This window comes from Rhinolophus hipposideros, assembly GCF_964194185.1.
Source record: "Rhinolophus hipposideros genome assembly, chromosome: 25".
Taxonomy (NCBI): Eukaryota; Metazoa; Chordata; class Mammalia; order Chiroptera; family Rhinolophidae; genus Rhinolophus; species Rhinolophus hipposideros.
The window spans coordinates 9,685,235-9,697,245 of record NC_138071.1 but is presented as its reverse complement, the minus strand read 5'-3'; the positions used below and the strand labels follow the sequence as shown (position 1 = coordinate 9,697,245).

The window sequence follows — 12,011 nt, the reverse complement described above, 5'->3', positions numbered from 1 at the left end:
TAATACAAGACCCCGTCTTATATAATACAATATAAGACCCGGTCTGATAGTAAAATAAGACCGGGTCTTATATTAATTTTTGCTCCAAAACACGCATTAGAGCTGATCGTCCGGCTAGGTCTTATTTTCGGGGAAACAGGGTATCTGGCATAGAGCTAACACTAGACTTAGTATTTGTCAGTGCTCGTTGAATTGGAATAGAAATAATCATTGTTGCCTTTCGTTTTTGTCTAATAAAGTTGATGATAGACACTTTGTATTTCCTTTTCATTTAACTCCAGGTAATAGTGTTACAGACTTACTACAGGCAATGGCATGCTAAAATCGTGGTAGAAAATATAAGAAGACAAAAAATGTTAAGGTTGAAGTGGGAAGAAGAAGAAAAACTAAGAAAAATAAGAGAAAAAGAAGAATGGATGAAATTGGACTATTACCGGAGACATAATCCTCAGACAAAAGAAGATTTTGAACTTCTTTATAATGCACTGGAATGTAAGTTTGAAATAGGGTTTGCATAAAATATTTTATAATTTTTCTTTAGTAGGACACACACGTTTGCTAAAACAAAAGGAAAACCCTATTATTTTAGAAAAATATCTTGGGAATCTGGATTAGACAATTTAAAAAGATGAATAATAATAAAAGATACATTTGGGACAAAAATTAAGGCTGGAATGAAATTGGATATGCTTTTATATTAACAGTGGGTAAATTGTGTCGTTTTAGTCTAGTATCTCGTTTGGTTGTCATCCCCTGTAAGACAACGAGAGAAAGCATTGTCCCACATGGTTCTTTGAGGGTCTTGGCCGCTTGTGAGCTCAGAGTTGAACTGTCTCCGGTTCCTGCATATGGCATCCTGTCTCTGATTCTGCTCTTTGGAGGAGGGGCTTGGCAATGCACTTTAGTCCCTTTCAATGACAATGATACAAAGTGTATGTAATCTGCACATTTGACTTGACCGCCTCAGTTCTTCCACAGGATGTGTGCTAGTCCCTGACACGATTGGAAGCTTCAGTTACTTGAACAAGCCAAGCTCTCCACTCAGGGCGGTGGACACACTGTTCTTTGAGCCTTTCCCCTTCCACCTTCCAATCTGAGCTAAATGTCACCTACTCAGAGGCTGTTGTGACTGACAGTACATCCTATTGTCATCTCACGGTTCTCATTGCACCCCCAACTTTTCACTTATATCACATAATTTGTAATAATACGTCTTTTAATATTAACTTTCACCACTGGAATGTAAGCTCCAAGAGAGAAAAACTGATTTTGTTTTTGACGATCTCTCTTTTTCTGTGCTTAGCTCACCTCCTGACAAATATTTGTAGAATGAATGAATGAATGAATGAATGGGAAACCAATGAATGTAGCAATGCAGCTGTCTTCAGCTTCTGCTTTCCCAGGTGTACCTGCTAAAGTGGAAATAAGGTAATTTTTATTACTAAGGTAATAAAAATAACTCTTCTGTGTCAGAAGAGTTAGTTTTAACTCTTCTGTTAAAAGAGAAGAGTTATTTTTATTACCTCACAGAAGAGTTATTTTTATTACCTTAGATGCTGGAAAGTGCAGTTTGGGTCTTCTGATGACATAGAAGAATTGTAAAAATTAAAAATAGCCTAAATATATATTTTTCAGTCGAACAGGGTCTTTTTAGCCAAAGAAATAACATAATTGTCTTTGACTTCTCTCTGATGATTTATAACATTAACTTTAAAGAGACTTATTTTTTACTACAACTTTCTTTTTTTATATGCTATTTGTGGATATTATTATGTGTTCTATTACTCAAGTCATTTTCTCTAATTGAGTACAATTTTAGGTGTCAGATTGTGTCTATTTAAATAGCTATCTGATAATATGCTGTTTACTGAAGATGATACAGTCAAACACTAGGTCCAGCACATAAACAGTATTAATAAATGTATCTCTTTGGTAACGTGCACCATTGAGTGGCTTTTGGAATGTAGCCAAGTTTGAAGTAAACAGTTCCTCCTGCTCCCCAGGCTTGGATGTCTGCTTCCCCTTTCTCCTAGTTGCTGATCTCTGCAAATACTTTTTGTTGTACTTTAAATTTTACTTCTATTTACATTTTCTCTGTCAGAGGAAAACAAAGATTATTTCTAAGTGTCAGTAGTTAAACAGAGAGCACTGTTAGCAAGGTGTCCGTGAAACACCTTACTGACAAGTATAAAACTGAAGTTCTATTAGAGCAGAACTGTATTCACATAACATTCCAAATTCATATGCGAATACACCAAAGGTTTGGTTATTTTGTTTGGCTAACAGGCAGCTGTGCAAAGTAATAGGAAATATGCTGAATGAGGTTCTACCTTTTCTATTTATTAGTGGTATTAAGTTTTGCAGATTACTCACTTTTCCTAAACCTCAGTTTCTTCAGCTATAAAAGGACTTAATTTCTGGCACATATACTTCAGAGGGCTTTATAAAGTGAAAAATACAAAATATTACATTTATGAAAGTACTTAGAAAAGTTCAAAGACCTATGCATATGTAAGTTACTGTTATGTGGTAAATAATTTTATACAGATGTCCTGTATTACAGTAGAACAAAGATATTTTATATGTCAACACGTGATTTATATGGAAACAATGAAATTTCTTACATAAAACAGACATCCCTCAGTTTTCTTCTAGTCCTAAAATTCTAAATTTAAATTTTCAGTATAATAATTATTAAATCTCTTTTGTGTAATTAAAATTTCAGGTACACAGGCTCAGCAATTTATATCGCTCTTCTATTTAATACAGTTTTCAGTACATCTTCTTAACTCCAATATTTGAAACTGCTGCCCTCTTGTGGCTAATAGTGATAATTGCATCATCTGAATTACAGTTCCTAATAAGAAATGTAACATTTTCTCCAGATAATCTGTCCCTCAGGAATAAAAGCAAAGCAAAAGGATATCAATTTAAGCAAATGAATTTTACTATGTAAGATAATATAGTGTTATCAAAGACAAGACTGTATACAGGCAACAATGTTTTATTTTTATTTCCTTTTAGAAATTTATTTACAGCAGTATGTTGAGGGTGACTTCTTTTCATTTATCTGGATTGTCAGTCACTCTTACCTCAGATTCAGCACAGAGGTCCCGTCCTTGGGGACCCTCTCTCGACAGCGTGGACTGAGCTCAGAGCCTCTTTTCCTTGCCCCGTGCTTCTCTGTACACACCACTCTTGTAAATGTCCACCTTTGTGCCTGTGGCAACTGATGGGACCTTCTTCAGTGTGTCCAGTCAGTGTTGGCTGAATTGAATCGTCTAAGCCTTTGCCTTGTTTTGACTTATGTGAACTGTGTTTTCTGGCTGTTCTGTAATGATTACCTCTTGATCTCAAGGTACCTTGACTTCTACCTTCTGGGCCCAATCCATTGACATATTTGGCCCTGCGCCTTCACTCTGAATCTTTCCTGGTTCTCACTCTTCAAGCTTCCAGTCTGGGATGAGAATTTTAAAAAGCATATACATATAAACTGCCAGTGGTGGAAAAAAATATTGTATTTTCTCCTATTTCTTGTCTGGACATTACAAGTTTAGATCTCAGAAATTTTATAGTTGAACTTCAGACACTGTACATTAGGTCATTCGTCCAATTAGGAAAGTTGAGATAAATGTGTTTCTCCAAATGAGCCAATTCTTCTAATATATTTTTCTTTAAAAAATATTGGTGGCTGTTGACGTCTGTTATGGACCGAACTGGGTTCCCTCCAAATTCCTATGTTGAAATCCCAATCCTCAGTACCTCAGAATGTAACTGTGTATGGAGACAGGTCTTTAAAGGAGTAAATAAGAAAAAATTGAGGTCCTATGAGTGGATTGTAAGCCAGTGACTGGTGTTCTTATAAGAAGAGGTGTTTAGGACACAGATGCCCATAGAGAAAAAATCATCTGAAGACCCCAGAGGAAGCAGCCATCTATAAACCCAGGAGAGGGGTCCTCAGAAGCTAACCCTGCCTTCACTTTGATCTTGAACTCCTCTCCTCCAGAACCGTGAGGAAATAAATTTCTGTTGTTTAAGCCACCCAGTCTATGATATTTTGTTATGGCAGCCATGGCAAACTAACATAGCATCCCCAATTTTTTTTCTCATCTCTCGGGAACATATATTTTATGAAAGGGGGAAGAATCTGTTTTGTTTTCCTCAATGTCTTCTATATATAGTTCTGATATAAAATTAGTTTTGTCCAGCTCTCCTGATTCCTGTGTTTTTCTATTAGTAGTTGGGACATGGTGTTTTTCTGATGCCACGTTGCATATATACTGACAGGGAGATTGTTCATCTAATGGAGAATTTTATTGGAATGAAGGCCCATTATTTTTTTCTAATGAGCTACATTGGGTTGTTTTTTTTAGTCACACTAATAATTTAAGCAAAATGTAAAATTTGAATAAATGTGAATAGTTGTATTTGAAAGCATATATGTTTTTACCCAGACTTACTCAGGACTAGGTGTTAGTCTAGGAGAGCAGTATCTTGTTTTTGAGATTGGCAGAAAAGCTTAAATAATATCCTAGTGGCCTCAGTTTATTATTGGTCTCAAAGGTTTCTAATGTAAAAGTGGTAAGTAAAATAGGCTTAGTAGTATCATTCAATATTTATTTGCTTTCTGGGAACATCCATATAATACTATGAGACCTCAGTTATTCCACAAGCAAACAGTTTTTCTCTTCACATACTACCTTTTCGCATATGGATTTTGTCAAATTTTTAAAAGTTCTTTCAGCTGGTAAAACTACTCTTACACGATAAACATATCAATCATGGATTTCCTGGACTTTCATAACATAATTTAGCCCTTAAATTTACAAATCCTCTTTTTGGACAGAGCAAGCTATACAGTGTCCGAATAACGTATTCCTGGTAAGGGACAAAGTGGATTCTTATAAAGCACATGACTGGCAAGTTCTTGATCTGATCAGGATGATTTCAATTTGAAATTTAAGAATAAGAAGAAATAGTCTGATAAAACTGTAAAACCTGATGTCATGAAAGGCAGTGGTTATAATAAGATGGCCACAAACAGCATTATGGCTTCAGATATTTACCTTTCACTGCAGAGACTGATGTCAAAGTAAACCTGACGTTTTAATAGAAGGGAAATATAATTTCTAATTATACATAAATGTAATATATTCTGCACTGTCCTCGTAACACAATGAGGAAGTAATCATATCTGGGATATAACAAAGGAAGAGTGCAGTTTACTTGATTGAATCATATCTAATAGAAGATAAGGGGAAGTAACCTTATGTCAAGACGAGATCTACCCACAGGAAGTCAGTCTTTAAACCAGTGGTGGAGGGGAAAGGAACATGTTAGTTCCTTCAAGAAGGCATTCATTAATTATGTCTTTCTCACTTTTGTATGTACCATTGAACTCTATAGACTTCCTTTCACATAATAATTGCTCAAAAATTGGTGAGCGTTTTACCTAGCAAAGAAGTGACAGCCTTTTGGCACGTGTAATTACCAGATCAGAGAACCAAGTTTTTAAAAGTTCAGAGAAAAAATAGGTTTGATCCTACGACCAGAATACAGTTCATGAGACTGAAACTTCGTCAGTCTGACAGTAAATAATAATTAATTGTCTCTAGATAAGAGAGAAGAGTTCGATGGCTAATTAAGTAAATACGGTTCTCCACCGTAAACCAGCTAATAAGTTCACATTGAAAAGGACTGACTGAAAGATGAAAGAATGACGTGTTTTTGAAAGGTGGGGAGCCGTGAAGGGTGTGGACTGTGGTGCTACACGGCCAGCATTTGACTCCTGGTTACAACTTGGGCAAGTTACAGTCTCTCTTTCTGTTTCCTTTTCGGTAAAATAGGGAATATTCGTAGCATGTGGTCATTGGTTTGTCAGGAGATAAATGAGCTCATGTACTGCAGCACTTGGGGCAGAGCCTGGCACAGAGGCAGCGACACTACGTGGTGTTAGCTGTCATTTTAATGGTCTTGTCTAATTAGAAAGAGGGGACTAGGAATTGGGAGGAAAACAGGAGATGAAGTAAATAGGATGGTTAAAAAAACAAAGATATTTTTCAGTGCAGCCATAAGAATAGGAAGCAAGTTAAGTCAAGGTCTAGCTATCCGTTGAAACCGCGGTTCCTGGGTTGATGAGGGGAGAAGAGAGTTAGACGTCTGTAAGGAAAAGCTGAGGTAGTGGGGCCAGAGCACAGCCTATTCTGGTGTGTTCTGGGGTCAGGTATGCTGAGCGAAGATAAAGCCGTGTGAACCTGCATGGATGGAAGTCCGGCCAGCTGCCCACGAGGAGGCACCCACGGGCATGCTCCTAGAGTTACAGGTCAACGTGACCGTACCGATTTCCTTTGGCTTCTATTTGTTTGCCTACTTTTATGGCTTTAAGTCTCAGCTTCTATTCTGTCCTATTTTTTTCATATATCAGATGTATGCTGTGAATGATTCTATCCATACATCATTTTATTTAAATTGATACAAAAATAAAATATTGTTGGTCAGGACGTGATGGTAAAAATGCTTTGTAAAGAGATGTGGGATGCTAAAAACTCAAGAGTCTTTCATGTTGTTTCTCTAGTGTGGCGACAAGAAGAACTGGAACGCATTAACCAAACTTTCACCGGAGCGGAAAGGAAAGCTGCTTTGTGTGAACTTCTGGAAAAAGAGACCCAATTAATTGCTTCCATTGGGAGACATAGACATAACGCTTACATGGAACACCAGGAAGCATTAATACAAGCGTTTTTGGATAAGGTCAGTGAAGTAACAATTTTTTAAAATATGGATGTATCCCGGGTTTAAAAATGTAAAATAGTGAATTAAAAGAGATTTACGTTTTAAGAATTTGCATGAATTTTGTTTAGCATTTTGATGATGTATTTCTTTAAATTCTTTATATTTTTTCCTTCGGATATAGGTTTAGATTTTCACTGCCACCTAGAATAATGATTGACAAGTAATACAAAATTAACATGCTCTCAACAAAAGGGATTTGGCCATGAATGAAAAAATGGAGACTCTTTCCTTGTGATTCTTTTCATTTAGATTTAGGCTGGCTGTAGAAATTAGATGAATTGTACACCTTGATAAAATGGAGTATTGAACTCACAAAATGTCTGGTCTGGGGTGCCCCCACAGTAAGTGACCTGGGGAAAATAGCTATAGATTAGTGTTTTTGCTCTTGCTTAGGTCACTAACCGATTGAAAATTTCTGACGAAAAGGATATGTGATTAGTGAAAACCATGGAAACATACAATTAAGGGAAAAGCTAAAGTAATTACACTTTCATGGTGAAACTGCCTGTTTGATATTCAATAGCCCGTTTCCATAGTGACCAATTTCCTTTTATAAACCTGATCTGTCCAAACAATTAAAAGCCAACCAACCATAAGAAGAAATGGGACGGAATGAATTCTTCAAGATATTTGCCTGTAGTGATTCTAGTTGTATGATTCTTGTTGTTTGAGAATATTTGTTCTCAAAAACCATATATTTTCTTTATTCTATAAATACCCTCATGTTACTTGTCCATCGCTCCTGTTTGATGTCAGTTTTTCCTGTGGCTTTTGTTGCTACCTGAATCCTGGAATTCCCTACAGGTCCAGGCCAGACCTCTCTCAGGAGTTTCCAGAATCGCACATCCAGTTGCCTACTTTGAATGACCCAAGAGTCCACCTCAAGCTGACATGTCTACCCCTAAGTCATATCATCTCACCATTCCTTCAACCCTCACCTCCAAACTGATCGTGTGCCGTAGCACTCACATAGTTGGTCTCTGTGAATGTTTCATCATCCACTGAGTTGCTTTCAGTCCTGGTGAGGGGCCTGGTGAGCCTGCGGGAACACAGAAGGACAGGAGGGAGGCTTCTGAGGAGATGCTCTGGGCAGCTCCTCTTGCTTCCCTTTCTCTCTGGGAGGCTGGCATGAGACAGGTGTGTGTGTGAGCTTGAAACTGACTTAATTGGACCTGGATCTCCTCCTCATCTGATGACTTCATGGCTCCACATTAGCCCTCGGCCTCCAGTCTTATTGCTCATTCAGTTCCCTGCTCCATCCTCCACACACTGCCGCTGCCGGGCCGACCTCACCAAACACCATCCTGCCCTGCCCCTCCTCCCTGTCCTCAGGGAAAGAGGATGTCCACACCGATTCTCAGCACACCTCCCCCATCCTCCATGTGTCACTGTCACCTCTCCTCGGCACACGCTGCATCCACACTGCTCCAGCCGTACGCAGTGGCTCGTGCATGCTCAGCAAGGGCACGTGCTTTTGTACCCAGTGTTGCCGCTACTTGGGACATCCCGTCCTTCCTCCTCAGTAGCCATCTGCTCCACCTTCAAAACAAGCTCAGGTGCCCTTGTTCCAGAAAGGATCCACTGAGCCTCCTGTTTTTAGACTGTACTGAGTGCTTTTAAAAATTTTTTTATTTAAGTTTCAGGTGTACAAAACAATGTAATAGTTAGACATTTACACCCATCTACACCCCTCACAAAGTGATAACCGCCCCAATCTACTAGCCCTCTGACATTGTATATAGCTGTTACAATTTCATTGACTCTATTCCCTATGTTGTATTCCACCTCTCGTGACTACATATATATATGTGTGTGTATATATATATACACATATATATACACACACACACCTAGACAGTCACATACCTATACATACACATACCTCTATAGTCACACACACACACACACACACACACACATATAAATAATTATAGTTGACATTCAATATTATTCTCCTTCAGCTTCAGGTGTATGTTGTATTGGTCAGGCATCTACATAGTCTATGAAGTGATCCCCTTGATAAGGCCAGGACCCATCTGGCACCCTACATAATGTTTACATTATTGATTATATTCCCCAAACTGTGTTTCATATCCCCATGGCTATATTGTGACTACTAATTTGTACTTTCTATTCCCTTTACCTTCTCTCCCATCCCTACCCTCCTCCCATCTAGCAACTGTCAGTTCTCCCCACCCCCCATATTTCTGAGTCTATTTCTGTTCATTTATTCTGTTTTTTAGATTCCACATACAAGTGAGATCGTATGGTATTTGTCTTTCTCCGTCTGACTTATTTCACATAGCGTAACACCCTCTAGGTCCATCTGTGTTGTTGCAAATCGTAAGAGTTCATTCTTCTTTATGGTAGAGTAATACTCCATTATATAAATGTACCATGGTTTTTTTATCCAATTGTCTATCGATGATCATTTCAGTTGTTTCCATACCTTGGCTATCGTGAATAGTGCTGCAGTAAATATAGGGATACATATATGTATTTTTTGAATCAGTGTTTTAGATTTCTTTGGGTAGATACCCAGGAATGGAATTGCTGGGTCATAAGGTAGTTCTATTTTTAATTTTTTGAGTACTGTGTGCTTTCATGAGACTGTTTCACTTCTCTCTTAGTATGTTATGGTCAGTTTTTATTATATCTATTTACATGTCTGAATCCTTCCTAGATTCTGAGCTTCTGCAGGCAAGATCTATCTTTCATCTCGGTATTCTTATATCTTAGCACAGAATATCAACAAATGCTTGTGGAGGTAGGTAAGGAGGAAAAATAAGAGACATAAATAATTGCTGTTTAATTTTGTATCTTAGGTGTCATCAAGGAATTAATTATGCAATGTAGGTACTGTCGTTTCAAATTCGTGAATATCTTCATTTTATTATAGAAAAGATGAGTCTACCGTATGGAAGCCATAATATTTCTACTTCTCTAGAGTCCTATTTCGAACAAACTTATTCCTTTAGCAAGTAGCTTTATCTTGAATCTGGCTTCGTCACTGGGAGCTGTGTACGTTTTGTGTCTGATTTTTAACCTGACCAGGAGGACAGGGTGGACCCAGGGCACGAGGGTGTGTGAAGGAGCTGGGGGCCTCTGAGGGGCCAGCCCACAGGGAAGACAGCGCCCCTGCTTTAGGTTACACTTGTGTCTTCTCTGCTGCTTTGTTTCCTATAAACTGTTTTGAATTCTTCTTGGAAATGCTTATACAATGTCTATTCTTCTTTATGCCTTTACACCTGCCCCGCCACTCCTACCCCAAGCCTCGTCTCCAGCCTCGTCTCTAAGCATTTTTTAAAATACAGAGAGTCCCAAAGTAGATCGAGTCCCAACATAGAAGAGCGACTCTGGAGCTAGTTGAAGACCATTAGGAAGTATAGCACTTTCTCAGGAAGTATAGCACTCTAAGAAGGTCTTTAAGTCCCACCAAAAAGAGATGAGATAGGGAAGTTTTGTCCATAAGAATTCCTGTGAGGAAGGAAATTTGTTTTTTGTTTTTGTTTTTTAATAAATACTTTGATAAGTTGTTGGGGTTGAATGTGAGACCCTGGAGGGTCCTCAGTGTAGGAAGAATTGCTCTGTGCCAGCAAAAGGAAGGTTTTTGAGTATTGTCAGGAGAGAAAGAGACTCCACGTCAGGAGACAGCTAGAAGGCAATTTGAGTACAACATGGCTTCTTGTGACTTCTAGAGTTGCGTTACTAAATAAATGAAATATTAAGTGCAAGATGGTATTTTTTTGGTAAGAAGAGAGGGAATGAGAGAAATGACCAGGTCTTAACGTCCAGACTGATTTAGGAGAGCACACACGTATCCCAGACCAGAAGACTGAAGAAAGGGTGGAAGAGTTAGCCATAGCACGTTGCAGATATCAAGGGAAAGGCTTTTGGTAGGTCATAGATTTTAGAATTGGAGTTCTAGATCTGCGGTCACTCCAGATGATAAACCAGTCAATCTCACCAACCGCTAGGCTAAGCTTAAGAGGAAATGGACACTTTAGCTGATACAAAGGAATTTTACCTCAGTTTTGACCAAAGGGGTGTATAGCGCAAGAAAAACAACCGCAAAATGGCGCAACTACACTCGAGGTCAGTTACATAGCCTAATCAGTCCAGTTTTCAACCCTATTGACTAATGGTGACTTTTGGTCTGCTTTTCATCTGTGATAGTGAATTATAAAATCTTTATTATTGGAATACGAAATCATTTTAATCACCTTTTAGCATATAATGCCATACTAAACATCTTAGAAAACAATTAACATAAACTTTATGGCTATTTTTTTTTGCTGTAAATACCTCTACAATGTTTGTTCCTCTTGATGCCTGCCACCTTCCCACCTCCCCCCCCCCCCCATGCCTGGCATTGTCTCTACTATGCAGGAGGAGTCAGTATCGATTTCATAAAACGTGAAGTAACTTTTTAATCTACAAGTTTTGTTTTGTTTTGATTGTTAAGAAAAAATAGCTTCTAATTAGTCCCTGAAGCTAGACAAGGTTAGAGTTTTTCCAAATGTGAAAACTAACAACCAGAGCCATAAGGCAGATTTTAAGGTCCACATTGAGCACCATAATATACAGATATGTGAAGAAAATATTTACTTTCCTATAATTTGCGAATAACTTTGGAGAATAAAATTTTAGGCTTTGGTTTGAGTTTAACTTCATTTAATCTAAATAATACATGGGTTATTGAACGAATATTTTATTTTTTATCTTTCTATCCTGAACATAGAATTTATCTGCGTAATGAATGATATGATTTAAAGTTAGTTCAATCAAGGCTCTGAACCAATCAGTTGTTATGGATTCTGTACTAAGCCTTCATTTTCCATGAAAGTTTTATCTAAAGATTTTTTTTAAAGGATTGGTTAAAAAAATTATACGTTTTAAACATCAAACATTGACTTCCACAGGCTATCAATTATTAAAAACTCACAAGTTAGGAGAGGTGAAGAAAATCATGTCAAGAAATTTGAATGAAAAATCATCAGCCATTTTCTAACATATCTTGGGTCTTTTTACCCAAACTGTGTACAGAGACCATTTGGATTTCTGTAAGAAGCTTTCCCTAGAGTCAAGGCCACTTATTTCTTTGATTCGCACACTACTTCTCATCACCACAAGCCAAAAACCTGAAACCCACGTTAGCTGTGTCATTAAATGTTTTTTCTCAGTACTTAGGTGGCAAACAACTAATGGGACAGAAAAAT

The 12,011-nt window shown here is 37.8% G+C and overlaps 1 protein-coding gene across 6 annotated transcripts in view; it reads left to right on the top strand.

Moving 5' to 3' along the window:
• The window catches only part of IQUB (IQ motif and ubiquitin domain containing), a 196,249-nt gene that overhangs the window by 22,913 nt on the left and 161,325 nt on the right, over positions 1-12,011 (top strand). For all 6 annotated transcript variants that reach the window (XM_081038565.1, XM_081038566.1, XM_081038564.1 and 3 more), the window contains 2 exons: positions 282-492; positions 6,575-6,750. In XM_081038565.1, the coding sequence (XP_080894691.1) occupies positions 282-492; positions 6,575-6,750 (387 nt within the window). The remainder of the gene's footprint in view (positions 1-281; positions 493-6,574; positions 6,751-12,011) is intronic.